This window comes from Oncorhynchus mykiss, chromosome 10, assembly GCF_013265735.2.
Source record: "Oncorhynchus mykiss isolate Arlee chromosome 10, USDA_OmykA_1.1, whole genome shotgun sequence".
Classification (NCBI taxonomy): domain Eukaryota; kingdom Metazoa; phylum Chordata; class Actinopteri; order Salmoniformes; family Salmonidae; genus Oncorhynchus; species Oncorhynchus mykiss.
Window position 1 is genome coordinate 69,477,352 of NC_048574.1, and position 23,128 is coordinate 69,500,479.

General features: G+C 42.5%; 1 protein-coding gene across 2 annotated transcripts; it reads left to right on the forward strand.

Annotated features, from left to right (window-relative positions):
• Positions 1 to 514: 514 nt before the first annotated feature.
• Positions 515 to 20,852, forward strand: LOC110519070 (acidic leucine-rich nuclear phosphoprotein 32 family member B). Of its 2 annotated transcripts, none has more exons than XM_036933724.1 (7): positions 515 to 1,163; positions 5,798 to 5,947; positions 17,881 to 18,003; positions 18,270 to 18,441; positions 20,088 to 20,158; positions 20,241 to 20,283; positions 20,386 to 20,852. In XM_036933724.1, exons 1-7 carry the CDS (start codon positions 768 to 770, stop codon positions 20,541 to 20,543), a joined length of 1,113 nt encoding a protein of 370 aa, XP_036789619.1. In that variant the 5' UTR covers positions 515 to 767; the 3' UTR covers positions 20,544 to 20,852. The 2 variants fall into 2 exon arrangements, with proteins under 2 accessions (XP_036789619.1, XP_036789620.1); XM_036933725.1 differs by having other exon boundaries at positions 517 to 1,163; positions 20,389 to 20,843.
• Positions 20,853 to 23,128: the final 2,276 nt, after the last annotated feature.

A 23,128-nucleotide genomic window follows, 5' to 3' on the forward strand; every position in this document is an offset into this window, starting at 1 on the left:
CTCCTCCTACAATAGTATTGTATTATTTCACTGTAATAGCTACTGTAAATTGGACAGTGCAGTTAGAGTAACAAGAATTTAAGCTTTCTGCCAATATCAGATATGTCTGTGTCCTGGGAAATGTTCTTGTTACTTACAACCTCATGCTAATCGCATTAGCCTACGTTAGCTCAACCGTCCAGTGGAAGGGACACCTTCCAACTGACTTGCCTAGTTAAATAAATACAGATAAATACATTCTAAAGTATAATTTCACCAGGTCATCGAAGTCAGGCATTTCAACAACGGGACGCACAGCATTCTCCCTTAAAATGTGTGACATTGTGTTGTGTGGCACAACTGCACATTTTAGTGGCCTTTTATTGTCCCCAGCACAAGGAGCAATGATCATGCTATTTAATCATCTTCTTGATATGCCACACCTGTCAGGTGGATGGATTGTCTTGACAAAGGATAAATTGCTCACTAACAGATATGTAAACAAATTTGAGCACACTATTTGAGAGAAATACGCATTTTGTGCATATGGAACATTTCTGGACTCTTGAATTTCAGCTCATGAAACATGGGACCAACACTTTCCATGTTGTGTTTATATTTTTGTAAAGTCTCATTGGCCCTAATACTCTCCTGACCGTAGATTGCTGCAAACACCACCCCATTTCCGAAAATGGATTGCTCCTACAGACAGTGAGTCACGTGGCGGTGGCTTGCTTTATAAAGCAGGCAGACGGGCATCCAGCTTAACTATTCGATTTAACGTTAGAATGGGTAAAAAGAGAGATCTAAGGGACTTTGAGCGTGGTATGATCGTCGGTTCCAGGCGCGCAGGGTCCAGTATATCACAAACGGCCGCACTCTTGGGCTTTTCACGCACAGCAGTGTCTGTGGTTTACCGAGAATGGCGCGACAAACAAAAAACATCCAGTCAGCGACAGTCCAGTGGGCGTAAACAGCTCGTTGATAAGAGGGGTCGAATGAGATTGGAAAGAATCGTGCAAACTAACAGGCGGGCTACAATTAGACAAATAACGGCGCAGTACAACAGTGGTGTGCAAAACTGCATCTCTGAATGCACAACTCGCCGATCGTTGTCACGGATGGGCTATAGCAGCAGACGGCGGGCAAACGAAGAGTGGAAAAACACCGCCTGTGTAGATAAGGTAAAGGAGTCAATGGAACACACTGCGTTCCAACATTTACTAGATTTTCGCACATTCAACAAATCTGATCTAACAAAGTCGATATTCGCCAAATCAGGTCCGATTTCGATATATTTGGCTGTTTTCGCGGCATAACATTTAAAAGTAGTCCCTTTTCAGACTTAGAACTTAGCATTTAGCAGTCACTTCTAACTCCCGTTCATATAAACTGGTTAGCCTAGCTAGCATACAGAAATCGGTAGTAGTCAGTCGGTTTTAACTAATTACGTTGATTGGTGACGATGACATGAATGTATTGGGGTTGACATCATAAGTATTATACTCCGATTTTACCTCAATAACAAACAATAGCCTTAAGTTCGATTTACCTCTTTACCGTATATGTTGCGAGCGGTCAGCGAATTGTTTGTTATTAAAGCATAGAAATGATGTTTATCTTGTTCATTCTTCAGGCGTGATGTCATACGTTGACCCCCTTTATTTATAGAAGGACCCATACACACAGAGTGTATATACAAAACAGTAGGAACACCTGCTCTTTCCATGAGACTGACCAGGTGACGGCTATGATCCCAAGTCACTTGTTAAATCCACCACAATCAGTGTAGATGAAGGTGAGGAGACCAGTTAAAGAAGGATTGTTGAGCCATGAGACCATTGAGACATGCTGTCTATTTGTGCCATTGAGGGTGAAAGAGAAATACAGAAATGTAAGTGCCTTTGAGCTGGGTATGGTAATAGGTGCCAGGCACATCGGTTTGTGTCAAGAATTGCAACACTGCTGGGTTTTTCATGCTCAAATCAAACTTTATTTGACACATGGGCTGAATACAACAAGTGTAGACCTTACTGTGAAATGCTTACTTACTACAAGCCCTTAACCAACAGGTCAGTTCAAGAAGAGTTAAGAAAATATTTACCAAATAAACTAAAGTTAAAAAATAAAAGTAAAAAATTATAAAAAGTAACACAACACAATAACGAGGCTTACTATGAGTCCGGAAGGAGAGTTTAGTCTATCCAGGCACCTAGGTATTTATAGTTGTCCACATATTCTAAGTCAGAACCGTCCAGAGTAGTGATGCTAGTCGGGCGGGCCGGTGCGGGCAGCCATCGGTTGAAGAGCATGCATTTAGTTTTATTAGCGTTTAAGAGCAATTGGAGGCCACAGAAGGAGTGTTGTATGGCATTGAAGCTCGTTTGGAGGTTTGTTAACACAGTGTCAGAAGGGCCAGATGTATACAGAATGGTGTTGTCTGCGTAGAGGTGGATCAAGGAACCACCCGCAGCAAGAGTGACATCGTTGATGTATACAGAGAAAAGAGTCGGCCTGAGAATTGAACCCTGTGGTATCCCCATAGACTGCCAGAGATCCAGACAACAGGCCTCCGATTTGACACACTGAACTCTGTCTGAGAAGTAGTTGATGAACCAGGCGAGGCAGTCATTTGAGAAACCAAGGCTGTTGAGTCAGCCAATAAGAATACGGTGATTGACCGAGTCAAAAGCCTTGGCCAGGTCGATGAAGACGGCTGCACAGTACTGTCTTTTATTGATGGCAGTTATGATATCGTTTAGTACCTTGAGCGTGGACGAGGTGCATCTGTGACCAGCTCGGAAACCTGATTGCACAGCGGAGAAGGTACGGTGGGATTCGAAATGGTCAGTGATCTGTTTAACTTGGCTTTAGAAATGCAGGGCAGGATGGATATAGGTCTGTAACAGTTTGGGTCAAGAGTGTCACCCCTTTTGAAGAGGGTGATGACCGCGGTAGTTCCATGGACTTTAGTGTCCAAAAACTTCTTGGAGTTAGAGCTACAGGATGCAAATGTCTGTTAGGAAAGCAAAGGCTAGCTTTTTCAAACTGACTGAGTGTATTGGTTCCTGACTTCCCTGAAAAGTTGCATATCGCAGGGACTATTCGATGCTAGTGCAGTCCTCCACAGGATGTTTTTGTGCTGGTCAAGGGCAGTCAGGTCTGGAATGAACCAAGGGCAAAATCTGTTCTTAGTTCTACATTTTTTAAAAGGGGCATGCTTATTTAAGATGGTGAGGATATTACTTCTAAAGAACGACCAGGGATCCTCCACTGACGGGATGAAGTCAATATCCTTCCAGGATACCCGGGCCAGGTCGATTTAGAAAGGCCTGCTCGCAGAAGTGTTTTAGGGAGCGTTTGACAGTGATTAGGGGTGGTCGTTTGACCTTGGACCGATAGCGGATGCAGGCAATGGGGCAGTGATCGCTAAGATTCATATTGAAAACAGCAGAGGTGTATTTGGAGGACAAGTTGGTCAGGATAATATCTGAGGGTGCCCATGTCTACGGATTTATGGTTGTACCTGGTGGGTTCCTTGATAATTTGTGTGAGATTTAGGGCATCTACAGTGGGGAGAACAAGTATTTGATACACTGCTGATTTTGCAGGTTTTCCACTTACAAAGCATGTAGAGGTCTGTAATTTTTATCATAACAGAATGAACTCTGAAGATAGATGGGGGGGGGCAATCAATTCACATATGGTGTCCAGGGCACTGCTGGGAGCTGAGGGGGGGTCTATAACAGGTGGCAACAGTGCGAGACTTATTTATGGAGAGATTTATTTTATTTTTTATTAGAAGCTCGAACTGTTTGGGCATAGACCTGGAAAATATGAGACAACCTTTCAGGCTATCTCTGCAGTAGATTGCAACTCCTCCCCCTTTGGCAGTTCTATCTTGATGGAAAATGTTGTAGTTGGGGATGGAAATTTCAGGGGTTTTGGTGCCCTTAAGCCAGGATTCAGACACGGCAAGGACATCAGGGTTGGCGTACTGTGCTAAAGCAGTGAGTGAAACAAACTTAGAGAGGAGGCTTCTGATGTTAACATGCATGAAACCAAGGCTTTTACGGTTACAGAAGTCAACAAATGAGAGCGCCTGGGGACACACAGTGCCTGGGTTAACCTCTACATCATCCGAGGAACAGAGGAGGATTAGGATGAGGGTACAGCTAAAGGCTATCAACTGGTCTTCTAGTGCTTTGGGGACAGAAAATAAAATGAGATTTCTGGGTGTGGTAGAATAGTTTCAGGGCATAATGTACAGACAAGGGTATGGTAGAGTGCAGGTACAGTGGAGGTAAACCTTGGCATTGAGTGACGATAAGAGATTCAATCTCTGGACGCACTAGTTATGCTGGGTGAGGTCCCCGCATGTGTGGGAGGTGGGATAAGAGGTATCTGTGGCATGATGAGTGGGACTAGGGGCTCCGCAGTAAACTAAAACAAGGATAACTATCCTAAAAAGTATACAAGGCATATTGACATTAGAGAGACATAAAGCGAGGCATAAAGCAATCACAGGTGTTGATTGGGAGAGCTAGCTAAGACTACAACGGATAAGACAACAGCTAATCAGCTAAGACAACAACAGGTAAAATGGTGATGAATGGGCAGAGAGGGCCAGTTAACTACACACAGGGCCCGAGTTCAAGGCCGGGGCCGACAGATAAACAAAATAAACAGCTTAGTGGGTACTATGGTGTTTAAAGGCTGATCTGTAGTAAATGAACAGCATTCTCATATAGGTGTTCCTTTTGTCCAGGTGGGAAAGGGTAGTGTGGGTTGAGTTTGCGTCATCTGTGGATCTGTTGGGGCGGTAAGCGAATTGGGGTGGGTCTAGGGTGTCCTTGAGGATGCTGTTGATGTGAGGCATGACCTGCCTTTCAAAGCACTTCATGGCTACCCCCATGAGTGCTACAGGGCGGTAATAATTTAGGCAGGTTACCTTCGCTTCCTTGGGCACAGGGACTACGGGGGTCTGTTTGCAACATGTAGGTATTACAGACTGTCAGGGAAAGGTTGAAAATGTCAGTGAAGACACTTGACAGTTGGTCCGCACATGCTTTGAGTACACGTCCTTGTAATCCTTCTGGCCCAGCGGCTTTGTGAATGTTGACCTGTTTAAAGGTTTTGTTCAGATTGGATACGGGAGTGTTATCACACAGTCATCCAAAACCGTTGGCGCTCTCGTGCATGCTTCAGTGTTGCTTGCTTCGAAGCGAGGCATATTTGACAAAAAATTTTTTAGCGAATCATGGCTTTGTTAATCAGAATCGATGTGATCAGATCTTTTTCTAAAGTGCTTAGATGTTTCTTTGCTGCAAGACTATTTGACCCATTTCATGACATCCAAATGCAATCAGTTATGTGGAATCTCAATCTCTAAAGAGGGTTTAACCGAACTTCTGCCTGGGAGGCATGTGCTTCCTCATGTGATGCCTGCTGCTACCGAACCAAAACAAGAGTGTGAATGAAGTCAATACAATTTGCCTCACTTTTTGAATGAAGTTACTGGGTCTAGTTCAAATCCCTAAGGCAACAAGGTGAAACATCTGTGGGTGTGCCCTAATTGCTCCAGTGTCGCCGTAGATAATTAGACCCTGGCAGAGACCCCACTCTCTGAGGGTGTCTCTGGACATTTGTAAAATAGAAATAAGCACTCAAATTATTATTTATCATGTATGCATAAAATAAAGTTTGCATTCTCAATTGAGTTTGTAGTGCAGCTGTAAACAATGTACACATGCATTAAAAAAAATAGAATCTTTGAATTTCATGGATTACATTCAATATTTATTTTTTATCCTTATAGGTACGGGAACTTGTCCTGGACAACAGCAGATCAAATGAAGGGAAAATCGAAGGCCTCACAGAAGAATTTGTCAATCTGGAATTCCTCAGTTTGATAAATGTTGGCTTATTCTCAGTTTCCAACCTTCCCAGACTTGGGAAACTCAAAAAGGTAATGTTTTGCTTCATTTAAAACAAACACTCACTCACTCAAGTTTTAGAACACCTACTCAATCAACATTCTTTCTATATTTTTACTATTTTCTACATTGTAGAATAATAGTGAAGACATCAACTAGGAAATAACACATATGGATATGCATTAACCAAAAAAGTGTTAAACAAATCTTAAAGGATTTTATGTTTGAGATTCTTCAAATAGCCACCCTTTGCCTTGGTGACAGCTTTGCACACTCTTGGTATTCTCTCAACCAGCTTCACCTGGAATGCTTTTCCAACAGTCTTGGAGTTCCCACAAATGCTGAGCACTTGTTGGCTGCTTTTCCTTCACTCTGCGGTCCAACTCATCCCAAACCATCACAATTTGGTTGAGTTTGGGTGATTGTGGAGGCCAGGTCATCTGATGCAGCACTCCATCACTCTCCATCTTGGTCAAATAGCCCATACACAGCCAGGAGGTGTGTTGGGTCATTGTCCTGTTGAAAAACAAATTATAGTCCCACTAAGCGCAAACTAAATGGGATGGCATATCGCTGCAGAATGCTGTGGTAGCCATGCTGGTTAAGTGTGCCTTGAATTCTAAATAAATCACTGACAGTGTCACCAGCAAAGCACCCCCACGCCATCAGACCACCACCTCCATGCTTCGCAGTGGGAACCACACATGAAGCTCTTCCGTTCACCTACTTTGTGTCTCACAAAGACATGGCGGTTGGAACCAAAAATCTCACATTTGGATTCATCAGACCTAAGGACAGATTTCCACCTGTCTAATGTCCATTGCTCGTGTTTCTTGGCCCAAGCAAGTCTCTTCTTATTTGTGTCCTTTTAATAGTGGTTTCTATTCAGAAATTTGACCATGAAGGCCCGATTCACTGTCTCCTCTGAACAGTTGATGTTGAGATGTTACTGTTACTTGAACTCTGTCAAGAATTTATTTGGGCTGCAATTTCTGAGGCTTGTAACTTATGAACTTATCCTCTGCAGCAGCGGTGACTCGGTCTTCCATTCCTGTGACGGTCCTCATGAGAGCCAGTTTCATTGTAGCTCTTGATGGTTTTTGTGACTGCACTTTAAGAAATTTTAATTTTCTGCATTGACTGACCTTCATGTCTTAAAGTAATGGACTGTCGTTTCTCTTTGCTTATTTGAGCTGTTCTTGCCATAATATGGACTTGGTCTTTTCCCAAATAGGGCTATCTTCTGTATACCTCCCCTACCTTGTCACAACACAACTGATTGGTTCAAATGCAGTAAGAAGGAAAGAAATTCCGCAAATGAACTTTTAAGGCACACATGTTAATTGAAATTACCTCAAAGCTGGTTTAGAGAATGCCAAGAGTTTGCAAAGCTGTTATCAAGGCAAAGGGTGGCTACGTTGCAGAATCTCATATAAAATATATTTAGATTTCTTTAACATTTTATTTGTTCACTACATGATTCCATATGTGTTATTTCATAGTTTTGATGTCTTTACTATTATTCTACAATGTAAAAATAAAGAAAAACCCTTGAATGAGTAGGTGTTCTAAAACTTTTGACCGGGTGTGTGTGTGGAGGGGCCCTTTTTTTTATAGATTTTTTTTTATACACAAGCTTACACTTATAGTAAAGTGACATTTTGTGTTCTTTTGAAAAAATTTAGTCCCTAATGGCAACCTATTCCTTGTGCAGTGCACTACTTTTGAGGGTTCTGGTCAAAAGTTGTGCACTACGTAAGGAATAGGTTTCCATTTGGGACATGGTCATTGTTTTCTGAAAGATTTGTTACTTGCTTGGGCATTTTTTGACAGAAGTGACTGCTCAAAGTATTGCGTCAGTCTCAATTTTATTTTGGCTCTACTCCAGCACTTTGGATTTGAAATTATACAGTGACCGAGGTTAAAGTGCAGAATGTCAGCTTTAATTTGAGTGTATTTTCCCATTTTAGGGGACCAAAAGTATTGGGACATTCACTTTTACTGTACCTTCAGAAAATATTCACACCCCTTGACCTATTCCACATTTTGTTGTGTTACAGCCTGAATTTAAAATGGATTCCATTTAGATTGTTTTGTCACAGACCTACAGACAATACCCCCTAATGTCAAAGTGGAATTATGTTTTTAGATATTTTTTACAAATGAATGGCTGTGATAGAACTGAAGATGGATCAGTTACTCCACAATACTAACCTAATTGACAGAGTGAAAATAAGGAAGCCTGTATAGAATAAAAATATTTCAAAACATACATCCTGTTTGCAATAAGGCACTAAAGTAAAACTGCAAAAAAGGTTGCAAAGCAATAAACTTTGCCCTGAATTAAAAGTATTGAATTTATCCTAACACAACACATTACTGAGTACCTCTCCATATTTTCAACCATGGTGGTGGCTGCATCATGTAATGGGAATGCTTGTAATAGTTAAGGACGGGTAAGTTTTTCAGTATCAAGAAACAAAATGGTGCTAAGCACAGGGAAAACCTGGTTCAATCTGCTTTCCACCAGACCACTGGGAGATGAATTCATCTTTAGCTGGACAATAACCTAAAACACAAGGCCTAATCTACACTGAAGTTGGTTACCAAGATGACATTGAATGTTCCTCAGTGGCCGAGTTACAGAGTTGACTTAAATCTACTTTAAAATCTAGGGCAAGACGTGAAAATGGTTTAGCAATGATCAACAACCAATTTGACAGAGCTTGAAGAATTTGGAAAACAATGATGGAGAAATGTTGCACAATCGAAGTGTGGAACGGTTTTAGACTTACCCAGATAGACTCACAGTTGTAACCACTGCCAAAGGCGCTTATACAAAGTATTGACTCGGGTGTGAATACTTATATAAATGAGAGATTACTGTATATAATTGAATACATTTGCAAAAATTTCTAAACATGTTTTCATTTTGTGTTTATTCGATGTTGAATTCAGGCTGGAACATAACAAAATGTGGAATAAGTCTAGGAGTATAAATACCTTCTGAAGGCCCTGTATGTGTATTAAAGTAGTAAAAATTTAATTATTTGGTCCCATATTCATAGCATGCAGTGACTAAATCAGGGTTGTGACTCTATAAATTTGTTTGATACGTTTGCTGTTTGTTTTGGTTGTTTCACATTATTTTGTGCCCAATACAAATTAATGGTTTGTAATTTTGTAGTCACTTTTTTTGTAAATAAGAATATATGTCTCTTGGCCATGTTCTGTTATAATCTCCACCCGGCACAGCGAGAAGAGGACTGGCCACCCCTCATAGCCTCCCTTCTAGGGAGTTTTTCCTAGCCACCTTGCCTCTACACCTGCATTGCTTGCTGGTTGGGGTTTTAGGCTTGGTTTCTGTACATCACTTTGTGACATCAGCTGATGTAAGAAGGGCTTTATAAATACATTTTATTGATTCATTTGATTGATGTTTCTAAACTTATATTAATGTGGATGCTACTAGGGCTGTCCCCATAAAAATATATTGGTCAAACGAGAATCGTCCTGTTCTTTCGACCAAACGATTGGTCAATGTTTAAACCTCTTTATCCATAATTGACATACACACCCTATGTGTTTGAATAAAACCAACTACATATGCACTGAGCTTGTCTGACGCTTTAAGCACACTGTTTGATTAAATAATTAAGCCACACAAATGACTCGGTCATTAAACAGTGTTTTAAAAAAATGACGGGGTGTGACTGGTGCATGTTGTCTCGCCCACCTCCCTACTGCAGAAAAGGGCACCACAGCAAGTGTTTATTGCACTGTCCCTGCTAAAGCTGTATAGGAGTACGCCTTGTGTGAGTATTATGTGTGCCAAACAGTTGCAATAACATTACAAAAAAAAAATCTGACCATTTGGAACAGTGTAAACAACACTAAGTGTTGTACCAGAGTCGTATCTAACAAATAATAATATAGCCTTTATTACAGCAGACTAAAAACAGTTGCATGCATTAGTAAATTGCGGTTTATTTATTGTTTAGGTTAATTATTCAAAGCTTCCTTTTATTTCATTTTCAAACTAAAATGGTTGCTTGCGTTTCAAAGCCTGAATGTTTCGTATGCTGTGTGATGGCAGGAATGATTGATTGATTCGATTTGATACAGTAGCCTATATATTGAAATATAGGCCTAAGTTACGGTATTAAAACTTAACAGGACGCGTTCTTAGGTCTACAGCTCTATGGGGGTTATACAAGGATACTATACTATGCCTACAAATGATAACGACTTTACTTATTACAATTATGATCATTATAATAAGAAAAAGGAGTGTATAGGAGCGAGAGCTGCGTGCATATTATGTGACACAAAGGGGTGCTGTTAGATTACCATATCATTTTGCTGCCTGTTTGGAACAGTGTAAACAACCAAATTATAAGTAATCCCAGTCTGTTCTAACTGATAAAAAAATGTAAGGCTTTATTACAGCATAGCAAAGATTTTAAAAACTGCTAAATTCAGGTTTTTTTTAAATGTATTTAACTAGGCAAGTCAGTTAAGAACAAATTCTTATTTTCAATGACGGCCTAGGAACAGTGGGTTAACTGCCTGTTCAGGGGCAGAACAACAGATCTGTACCTTGTCAGCTTGGGGATTTGAACTTGCAACCTTTCAGTTGCTAGTCCAACGCTCTAACCACTAGGCTACCCTGCTGCAGTCTGGTATGAGAACGGTAGCCCCCATCTGCAAAAGCAGGGCGTCTTTTTTTTTATTTTTTTACACAATATTTAAAGCAAACATCTTACAAGGTAAGCTTTGATTTGTTCTGTGTTTGAGCTATAGCTATGGGGCATGGGGGGTATGAAATTAATAATTGGGTTGGTTGGAACAAATCTAGCCTATAGCCAATGTTGTCGGAATCATTTCAGCCACCGGGCTTTTCCATGCATAGCGCCGACAGACATAAACACCTCTCTGGGAAGAGGAAGGGGCGGGGATGTATGCTTTGATTAACGACTCATGGGGTAATCATAACAACATACAGGAACTCAAGTCCTTCTGCTCACCCAACCTAGAATTCCTTACAATCAAATATTACCTCACAAGAAAATTCTCGTCAGTTAGTTACAGCTGTGTACATTCCCCCTCAAGCGAACACCAAGATGGTCCTCAAGGAACTTCACTGGACTCTATGTAAACTGGAAACTAAATATCCAGAGGCTGCATTTATTGTAGCTGGGTATTTTAACAAAGCAAATTTGAGAACAAGGCTACCTAAATTCTGACAGCATATTGATTGCACGACACGCAGGACTGATACTCTCGACAACTGTTACTCTAACTTCCATGATGCATATAAAGCCCTCCCCCGCCCTCCCTTCGGCAAATCCAAAATCTTGTTCGTTCGGTCTTATAGGCAGAAACTCAAACAGGATGTACCGGGGACAAGAACCATTAAATGCTGGTTTGACCAATCGGACGCCACACTTCAACATTGTTTTGATCACCAGGACTGGAATATGTTCCGGTCAGTCTCTGAGAACAACATTGACTTATATGCTGACTCTGTGAGTGCGTTTTATAATGAAGTGCATTGGAGATGTTGTACCAACTGTGACTATTAAAACCTACTCTAACCAGAAACCATGGATGAATGGCGGAATTTGCGCCAAACTGAAAGCGTGATCCACCGTATTTAACGATGAAAAGAGGTCTGGAAATATGGCTAATAAAAGTGTAGTTATTCTCTGCAAGGCAATCAAACAAGCACAATGCTAGTACAGGGACAAAGTGGAGTCGCAATTCAACGGCTCCGACACGACGTATGTGTCAGGGTCTACAGGAAATCACAGACTACAAAAACAGCCACGTCACACTTCCAGACAAACTAAATGCCTTCTTTGCCCACTTTGAAGATAATGCAGTGCCACCGTCGCAGCTCGCTAACACCGACTGCCCCACTCCTTCTCCGTGGCCGACGTGAGTAAAACATTTGAACGTGTTAACCCTCGCTAGGCTGCTGGCCCAGACGGCATCCCTAGCTGTGTCCTCAGAGCATGCGCAGACCAGCTGGCTAATGTGTTTACGGACATATTCAATCGCTCCCTATCCCTGTCTGTTGTCCCCACATGCTTCAAGATGGCTACCATTGTTCCTGTACCCAAGAAGGCAAAGATAAGTAAACTAAATGACTACCGCCCGTAGCACTCACTTCTGTTATCATGAAGTGCTTTGAGGCTAGTCAAGGATCATATCACCGCCACCTTACCGGCCATCCTAGACCCACTTCAGTTTGCATACTGCCCCAACAAGTCCACAGATGACACAATCGCCATCACACTGCACTCTACCCTGTCCCATCTGGACAAAAATAATACCCATGTAAGAATGCTGTTCATTGAATACAGCTCAGCATTCAACACCATAGTACCCTCCAAGCTCATCATCAAGCTGGAGGCCCTGGGTCTCAACCCCGCCCTGTGCAACTGGATCCTGGACTGACGGGCTGCCCCCGGGTGGTGAAGGTAGGAAACTACCTCTCCACTTTGCTGACCGTCAACACTGAGGCCCCACAAGTGTGTGTGCTCAGCCCTCTCCTGTACTCCCTGTTCACCCACGACTGCATGGCCATCCAACTCCATCATCAAGTTTGCAGACAACACAACAGTAGTGGGCTTGATCAATGACGAGACCGCCTACAGCGAGGAGGTGAGGGCACGTGGAGTGTGGCATCAGGAAAACCTCACTCAACAAAACAAAGGAAATGATTGTTGACTTCAGGAAACAGCAGAGAGAGCACCCCCCTATCCACATCGAAGGGACAGCAGTGGAGAAGGTGGAACGTTAAGTTCCTGGGCGTACACATCAGACAAACTGAAATGGTCGACCCACACAGACAGTGTAGTGAAGAAGGTGCAACAGCGCCTCTTCAACATCAGGAGGCTGAAGAAATGGTCTTTTCACCTAAACCCTGACAATTTTACAGATGCACAATCGAGCGCATCCTGTCAGGCTTGCATCACAGTCTGGTACAGCAACTGCACCGCCCTCAACCACAAGGCTCTCCAGAGGGTGGTGCGGTCTGCACAATGCATCACCGGGGGCAAACTACCTGCCCTCCAGGATACCTACAACAACCAATGTCACAGGAAGGCCAAAAAGATCAAGGACAACAACCACCCGAGCCAGTGCCTGTTCACACCTCTATCATCCTGAAGGCAATGTCAGTACAGGTGCATCAAAGTTGGGACCGAGGGATTAAAAACAGCTTCTATCTCAAGGCCGTCAGACTGCTAAACAGCAATCACTAACTCAGAGGCTGCTGCCAACATTGAGACCCGATCACTTTAATAAATGCATCACTAGTCACTTTAAACAATTCCACTTTAATGTTTACATATCTTACATTACTCATATCACGTGTATATACTGTATTTTATACCATCTACTGCACCTTGCCTATGCCGCTCGGCCATCGCTCATCCATATACTTATGTACATATTCTCATTCACCCCTTTTAGATTTGTGTGTATTAGTTGAGGTTGTTGGGGAATTGTTAGATTACTTGTTAGATATTACTGTACTGTCGGAACCAGAAGCACAAGCATTTCGCAACACTTGCATTAACATCTGCTAACCATGTGTATGTGACCAATAAAATGTTATTTGGACATCTAAACTCAAAAAAAGTAACGTCCTCTCACTGTCAACTGCGTTTTATTTTAAGCAAACTTAACGTGTAAATATTTGTATGAACATAAGATTCAACAACTGAGACAAACTGAACAAGTTCCACAGACATGTGACTAACAAAAATTGAATAATGTGTCCCTAAACAAAGGGGGGGTTCAAAATCAAAAGTAACAGGCAGTATCTGGTGAGGCCACCAGCTGCATTAAGTACTGCAGTGCATCTCCTTCTCATGGACTGCACCAGATTTGCCAGTTCTTGCTGTGAGATGTTACCCCACTCTTCCACCAAGGCACCTGCAAGTTCCCAGACACTTCTTGGGGGGAATGGCCCTAGCCCTCACCCTCCGATCCAACAGGTCCCGTAGGAAGTGCAATATGACCCCATAGACACTGTATATTCGATAGGCAATGACTTGAAAAACTACAAACCTCAGATTTCCCACTTCCTGGTTGGATTTTTTTCTCAGGTTTTTGCCTGCCATATGAGTTTTGTTATACTCACAGATATCATTCAAACAGTTTTAGAAACTTCAGTGTTTTCTATCCAAATCTACTAATTATATGCATATTTTAGCTTTTAGGACTGAGTAGCAGGCAGTTTACTCTGGGCACCTTTTTATCTAAGCTACTCAATACTGCCGCCCAGTCCCAAGAAGTTAACGGCCGTTCCACAGGTGCATGTTCATTAATTGTTTATGGTTCATTGAACAAGCATGGGAAACAATGTTTAAACTCTTTACAATGAAGATCTGGGAAGTTATTTGGATTTTTACGAATGATCTTTGAAAGACGGGATCCTGAAAAAGGGACGTTTCTTTTTTTTCTGAGTTTTGCTGAGGCCCCACTCCTCTTCAACCTCCCCCACTGCAGGCCCTGGCACAACTCCCCTCTCTGTAAGTTCACCTGGAGGTTCTGGGGCAGGGAGGAAATCTAGGCCTCAACAAAGAGGCTGTGGAAGCAGCAGAACAGAGGGAGATGAAACTGAGGACCGGTGGCATACAGTCCTTGAAGATGAGGAGCCAGAACAAATTCGGTCTATACCCAAACGACCTGAAGGCCCACAGTTGGCTAGTGATTAAACATACACCCCCTTACAGCTGTTTCAGCTCTACTTTACCACCTCTGTACTGGGAACACTAATTAGTAAGGTGATTTATATGAGACTGGTAAAGGTATCAAGACTAGTTGACAACTGGAGCAAGTCCCCACTCTATCGGTTTGAGTTCCCGCCTCCATCATGAGTGAACCTATTCTTGGCCATCAACCATACTCGTCACAGGTGTGACCCACAAAAGGATCAGGAGAATGACCAGAAGGGGACTTCAGGGTATGATCGTCTTGCAAGAGTCAAGCCCCTTTATCATGACATGGTGGAGGCATGCAAAACTTACTTCCAGCCTGCTTAAAATCTATCTATAGATGAGCATATGGTTGTCTCAAAGGCTTGAATTGGCTTGATGCATAATATTAAAAATAAGCTGACCAAATGGGGTTACAAGCTCTTTGTGTTAGCCGATTCAGCCTCTGCCTACATGGGCAAATTTCTTTCATCTATGAAGGTGATCACACCCACTGGTAAGGGCCTTAGTTATGACTCATGCAGCTGATGGGCTTCCCCTTCTTTGTGGACAATTGTTATTGTAGTCCCATGCTTTTCATAGACCTCTTGAAAAAGAAAATAGGGGCTTGTGGCACCATTAGTCCTAACAGAATCGATTTCCCCAAGACCAAGGTAAACGACATGGCAAAGACTGCAGAGAGTGGGACCATTTTTTTGGGATCAGGACTAACAAGCTGCTTTTTGTGAAATAGAAGGACACTAGGGAAGTAACCATGCTCACCACACAGCATAAGGCATTCAATAATTTCCATGTCTCAGAGAGAGAAAAATGCCAATGGAGCATGGTTGAGGAAGAATTTATGTGTCTGTGAAGGACTACAATGCCAGCACGGGGGGGGTGTCAACCGATCTGATGCTCTGATAGGCCACAACCAGGTCCTCCACAGGAAGTGGAATAATAGTTTTTTTCTACCACTTTGTGGACATTGACACAGTAAGTTATTTAATTCTCCTCAAGCCGATGGCCAAAGCAAGAGGTCAAACCCCTCTCCCAGTTGGCCTTCTGAGAGCAGCTGGTGTTGGAAATAGCTGAATTGGGGTCCAAAAGCAACTGTCCCCCCCCCCCCATTCAAGGTGAGTGTCACTACCCAACACGCATGCCAACAGATAAAAGGAAGAACTGCAAGCATTGCACAAAACACAAGGGGGAAAAATTGTGAAATGCCAGATCTTCTGTCTGAAATACCAGTTTGCTTTTTGTTTCCTGTCAGAGAGGGACTGCTTCAGACTATCACGACATGCACAAGCTATGGTGAAAGTGAAGTCTAGTCATCTACACCTGGGATGTAAAATGAACACGAATGCCATTTGTAAATAGTTCAGTTTATTTCTATTTTTGCACCTTGTTTTAGTGAAGGATACGTGTGTAACCAAGTTTGTTTGATAAGCTATTTTATGTATGTCGTGACTATAATTTAATTGATTTTATAAAATAAGTCATCACATAACTAATTATTACGTGATTAAATGAATCATGTAACAATGAACTCATTAGTAACTTGGGGTACCATGGAAAAAGTTTTTAATGAGTTACCGTTTTCCGAATTAACTCAAGAATATATTATCATACCAGTCATCCATTAATCATTATTACCTCATCAGTCTCATTCTGAAATTCTTGACCTCATAAATCTGCACGAACCATAGTCTAAATGATTCAGCGACACAAAAATTGGCTTAATTTATTTACTAACTATACACAGAAATACATAAAAAAACACACACAGTATAGGTTGAATTGATTACTAACAATGCAATGAAAGGTCCCTAGTGGACTAACCCGATTTTGAAGGCTTGTTAAACAATGGAAAGAGGTGGGGAGAAAGAGAGCGGGAGAGACAGAGGGAACCCATCGTATATACAGTTGGAAAACTATGCTCATGGGAATGTGAATACATTGCACATGAACGACCGCTCATTTGAAAAGAATTGCAATGTATTTATTTACACTTGTCTGTCTTCTCTCTGTTGAAATCGCCCGGTCCGTCTAATGCAGGGGTGGGCAACTCCAGTCCTCGAGGGCCTGATTTGGTGTCAATCAATTCTCATTTAGAAGGCTAAAGTCACATTGCTATCTTTTCACAGCTAGTTTCATATTTAATCATACGTTTTAGAACATTTAGATGCAAATCTGATATCTACATTGTGAAAGCTCTTAAAGATAGTTATTGTTATACCATCCGTAATGACATCACAAAATGCTAAATGATATGACATGATTGTTTCAATCCCCACCAACCATTTCCCGCATAATTTGTGTTTGGAATGTCTGAGACACTTATTCTCAATACTGAAAAGGCAAGAGAAAGTTTACGACCAGCCTCCTCTCTGGTGGCACTTTGGAGAGGTTCAGGTACTTTGGAGGGGCCAGTTACATTAGATGTTATTGTTGTCATATTGTAAAAAATTATTTCATACTCCACATTTAGTGGGGCCACAATGGGGTCCAACATAGTTGTCACAGGGGCACTGCTAGAGGGGCCAGTTACATTAGATGTTATTGTTGTCATATTGTAAAAAAATATTTAATACTCCACATTTAGTGGGGCCACAAGGGGGTCCAACATTGTTGTCACAGGGGCACGCAGAAATATCATAGCCCCCCCCCCAAAAATGCTAACCTCCTGTTATTGTAATGGTGAGAGGTTAGCATGTCTTGGGCGTATGCTATTTGTGCATCTAACTTTCCCATCATTATTCACAATTTATTCAGGATTATCCGTAATCATGGTTGCATCCACATTAATGTAGACCTGTTTAGAAATGTAATCTGTTCTTATGTACAATAAAAGTGACTCAAATGACACTACATTATTTACCATTCATTTATATTGGGAACAAAATCATCTGAAACAACCATAACAAACAGCAAATGCATCCAACAAATTTGTGCAGTCACGAGCTTGATGTAGTCATTGCGTGCCATGTATATGGGACCAAATACTCAACTTTTTAACTACTTTAATACACAAGTGAATTTGTCCCAATACTTTAGGTCCCCTAAAATGGGAGAAATACTGTATGTGCAAAATGTGATGTAATTTCTAAAATGCTCACTTGAAAATACTCTCATTTAAAATTAACCACAGTCATTGTATCATTTCAAATCCAAAGTGCTGGAGTACAGTCAAAACAAATGTCACTGGCCAAACACTTTTGGAGCTCACTGTATATCTTCACATTATGTTGCAGTTGGAACTCGGTGACAACAGAATCTCTGGTGGCCTTGACGTGCTAGCAGAGAAACTCCCCAACCTCACACATCTAAATCTTAGCGGGAACAAACTGAAAGACATCAGCACGTTGGAACCTTTGGTAGGTACACCAAACTCCCGGTAGAGCACAATACAGTGCGACACCATCTCGTTGTCTCAGGCTATGTCTCAAATGACACTTTTCCCTTTTTAGAGTTTTGACCATAGACCTAGTTGGCAGTGTGATGTTTGTTTCCCTATGTGGCTCTCGTCAAAATTTGTTTGCTAGCCTATATGGGGATAAGGTGTGCTCTCAAATCTAATTAGAGATTTATTCAGGTAGTGTTGTTCACCCCCTAATTACCCTACACCCATTTGGTCCCACAGAAAAAGCTGGGCAGCCTGAAGTGTCTGGACTTGTTCAATTGTGAGGTGACCAACCTGAACGACTACAGGGAGAGTGTTTTCAAACTGCTCCCTCAGCTTATCTACCTGGACGGGTATGACGTGAAGGACCGAGAGGCATCTGACGTGGATGGGGTGGACGACGACGATGAGGGTTGGCAACGATTTCGTTTTTTTCCCATGTTTTGAGGAAGTAATAGAAAATTAAAATGCAGTTGTAATTTGAGTTGAGAATGTGGGTCTTCTGTAGCTCAGTTGGTAGAGTGTGGCGCTTGCAATGGCATAATAGTGGGTTTGATTCCCGGGACCACACACATGTAAAATTTATGCACACAATACTGCAAGCAACTTTGGCTAAAAGCATCTACTAAATGGTATATCATTATACACTGAACAAAAATAAACGTAACATGCACCAATTTCTTATATTTTACAGAGTTAGTTCATATAAGGAAATCAGCCATTGAAATAAATTCATTAGGCCCTAATCTATGGATTTCACATGACTGGGAATACAGATATGCATCTGTTGGTTACAGATACCTTAATGGTAGGGTCGTTGGATAGAGTTGATCAGGCTGTAGATTGTGGTCTGGAATGTTGTCCCACTCATCTTCAATGGCTGTGCGAAGTTGATGGATATTGGCGGGAACTGGAACGCGCTGTCGTACAAGTTGATCCAGAGCATCCCAAACCGCTCAATGGTTTACATGTCAGAGTATGCAGGCCATGGAAGAACTGTGACATTCAGCTTCCAGGAATTGTGTACAGATCCTTACAACAAGGGTCCTCCATTATCATGCTGAAAGACGAGACAATGGCGGCAGATAAATGGCATGACAATGGGCCTCAGGATCTCATCATGGTATCTCTTTGCATTCAAATTGCTATTGATAAAATGCAATTGTGTTCATTGTCGGGAGCTTATGCCTGCCCATACCATAACCCCACTGCCACCATGGGCCACTAATGTTCACAACGTTGACATCCGCATTCCGCTCGTCCACACAACGCAATACACAAAGGTGAGCATTTGCCCACTGAAGATGGTTATGACGCCAAACTGCAGTCAGGTCAAAACCCTGGTGAGGACGACAAGCATGCAGATGAGCTTCCCTGATACAGTTTGTGCATACATTCTTCATTTGTGCAAACTCAGTATCATTAGTTGCCCGGGTGGCTAGTCTCAGATGATCCCGCGGGTGATGAAGCCAGATGAGGAGGTCATGGCTGGCTTGGTTACACGGTCTGCGGTTGTGAGGCCAGTTGAACGTACTGTCAAATTCTCTAAAATTATGTAGGTGGCTAATGGTAGAGCAATGAACATTCAATTATCTGGCAACAGCTCTGGTGGACATTTCAGCAATCAGCATGCAAATTGCATGCTTCCTCAACTTGTGGCATTGTGTTTTGACAACTGCACATTTTAGTGGCCTTTTATTCTCTCCAGCACAATGTGCACCTATGTAATGATCATGCTGTTTAATCAGCTTCTTGACATGCCACACCTGTCAGGTGGATGAATTATCTCGACAAAAGAGATGCTCACTAACAGGGATGTAAACAAATTTGACAAATACACTTTTTGTGCGAATGGGAAAATTATTGGATCTTTTATTTCAGCTCATGAAACATGGGATCAACACTTTATATGTTGCGTCTTATATATATTTTTTTTCGGTACATGTTAGAGACCATGTTAGTACATCGTGGATATTGTCATGCAAGGAGATTCTATTGTGTTGGGTTTTTCGACAGTGGGTGTGATGTATTTCTTTGCTTTTTTTTTTTAAATGTTAGGAGTGAAGGATGAGGATGGAGAGGAGGAAGACTTTGACGAGGAGGATGATGAAGTCAGCGGCAACGAAGAGGTAAAGCCCGTTTTTTTGGTTTGTTTGTGACCCAAAAGATCAACGGGGGATATGGTTTGAAAGCACTGTCCTATCTCCCCAGGAAGAAGACCTTAGTATTGATGATGAGGACGACAATGATGATGGTATGTCATTCTTGTACTTTTTGTCACAAGCTTATGTTAAAAAGTTTAACTTTTTGATACTTTACGAAGTATAATATAATAACCCTTTCCCATTTCCCCCAGAAGTTGAGGCTGTCCAAGGAGAGAAGATGAAGCAAGAGCCTAACAACAATGATGATTATGAGCAAAAAAAGAAAGCCAATCAACTTACCAACCCCTTCCCTCTCCACCCTGACACCCACCCACACCCTGCCTACTCCACGTCTCTCTCCCAGCTTTGAGCCCCCGTGTGGGGAAAGACTGTATCGGACAGGTGGTTCAAGTGGAGCTGCCTCCGCCCCATGGAACCGAGAGCCATCCTCAAGGAGCGCACCACTCCGCATTCCACTTTTTCACTGTCAACTCCCCCTTTATGTATACCTGTGTGAGGACTTTGGGACTGGTACTGTATCTAGTTTTGGGTCAGTGCTTTTTAATATTTTGTTGGATGAATTATGAAGAGAAAGTTGTTGTTGGGTTTATTTCTTCCCTCTTCATCTTTTCTGTTCCTTATTTTTTCACCAATAAAATGTATTGCTATAGCAACTGTGTGAAGAGCGAGATAAGATTCAGTGTGGCTGACTGTTGCACAAATCAAGGTTGTAGCTACAAGTGCCTGTCGCTCAACTCCTGCTGAGTGCAATGGGTTGCCTCAGTGGGAAAAGTCGAACACTCATCACACAATATGCAGCAAATACCTCAATGGATACTTCAGTCACTCCACGAGATTACATGTTGCAACTTATTTTATTTTGAATGGGAGGGAAGGTGAAAAGACGGCAATAGGAACACATGAAATCAAAGTTTATTCGTCACATGCTTTGTAAACAGGTGTAGACTAACAGTGAAAAGCTTACTTTACTACAGGCCCTTCCCAACAATGCGATGGTGCTGTAGGCCTGGCACTTTCCTATAGAGCTTCCCAGGGTAGGTGGTCATCTACCTGGCTGATGTAGGCCTTGAGCTCCCCCAGCACAGGGGTGATGTCTTTGCCTGGGTATTTAGGAGCAGAAGAGCTGGAGGCATCGCCTGGATGGAGGATGTGAACTTTGGATTTGTCTTTTGAGTGGAGTATTCTGGGGTCTGTGCTATGACTATCCCGTCTCTCAACCCCCAAATCCAACTGGGGATCAACAGTACAGGAGGACGAAGCTACTGAGTCTGAATGCAGCGTCTCCACACTGGCGGTCCCCTCTTCTGATGGTACACTGGTGGTCCCCTCTTCTGATGGTACACTGGTGGTCCCCTCTTCTGATGGTACACTGGTGGTCCCCTCTTCTGATGGTACACTGGTGGTCCCCTCTTCTGATTGTACACTGGTGGTCCCCAAATGTTTCACTAGTTCGGGTCATCCACATCTTGTAGGCTATAACTACCATTAGCCCCCCCCTTCTGATGGTACACTGGTGGTCCCCTCTTCTGATGGTACACTGGTGGTCCCCTCTTCTGATGGTACACTGGTGGTCCCCTCTTCTGATGGTACACTGGTGGTCCCCTCTTCTGATGGTACACTGGTGGTCCCCTCTTCTGATGGTACACTGGTGGTCCCCTCTTCTGATGGTACACTGGTGGTCCCCTCTTCTGATTGTACACTGGTGGTCCCCTCTTCTGATGGTACACTGGTGGTCCCCTCTTCTGATGGTACACTGGTGGTCCCCTCTTCTGATGGTACACTGGTGGTCCCCTCTTCTGATGGTACACTGGTGGTCCCCTCTTCTGATGGTACACTGGTGGTCCCCTCTTCTGATGGTACACTGGTGGTCCCCTCTTCTGATGGTACACTGGTGGTCCCCTCTTCTGATGGTACACTGGTGGTCCCCTCTTCTGATGGTACACTGGTGGTCCCCTCTTCTGATGGTACACTGGTGGTCCCCTCTTCTGATGGTACACTGGTGGTCTCAGGTTGGACGCCACAGTCATAAGTATCTGTGTCAATGTCCACTCTACTGTGTGGGGAGTCATAGAGATGTAGGGTGCCTGTGATCGTATCACAGAGACAGATCTGAATAGATTAAATAGATCTGATTTCATACATCTGATTACGTTGTAAGATATCAGTGATTGTTTATGCCGCCTAACAAAAGTACACATGGGCAAATGTCATAGGTTTCTGTGCATGTCGTAATTTCTAGCTAGCCAACCAGCAACTTACTAACTGCCAACCAGACAGCCTGCCAGGCCTTATGCCACATTCAAGTGCTGGTCGGAACTCGGAATGCTAACTGGTTGAACGTAGCATGTGTATAACTAAAACCTATTAGCAAATCTGACATTTCCGATTTGCACATGAATGGGGCATCACTGACAATTTAATTTTGCTTGCTGGCATTAGTGCAGTGTTTAACCAATTCACAGCCTCCTAGTGGGTTGCACACACACATGGTTTAATTGCAAAGTTGTCTCAATCATTTAACTTCTACATCGGGGTTGTAGGAGGTCAACGTTTCCACAATGCATTACACAGGCGGAATGGTTTATTTTAAATTGACCTTGGTAGCCATGTTTGTTGCTAGCATAAATGCTTAAATGGGGGCGCCCTTTATGACAGTGCACTTTTATATATCCCCCAGCAATAATACATTGTTTTTACAGCAGGTCCAACTATATTTGTGCTAAACTGAGTCCTAGACATTTTTCCTGATTCAGTGGAGACCCAGATATTTAGCTAGGCTAGCTACGCAAACAAATGTTTCACTAGTTCGGGTCATCCACATCTTGTAGGCTATAACTACCATTAGCCCCCCCCCTTAAGCTGCCTAGCCATAATGTAAAGTTTTATATTTAAGCAATAAGGCACCTTGGGGGTTTGTGATATGGCCAATATACC

Bases quoted from the DNA above. Each gene is read 5' to 3' on its own strand.
- LOC110519070 (XM_036933724.1), top strand. From the start codon at position 768: ATGGGTAAAAAGAGAGATCTAAGGGACTTTGAGCGTGGTATGATCGTC. The intron at 5,948-17,880 runs GTAATGTTTTGC...ATTATGTTGCAG, and splicing joins GACTTGGGAAACTCAAAAAG to TTGGAACTCGGTGACAACAG. The intron at 20,284-20,385 runs GTATGTCATTCT...CATTTCCCCCAG, and splicing joins TGAGGACGACAATGATGATG to AAGTTGAGGCTGTCCAAGGA.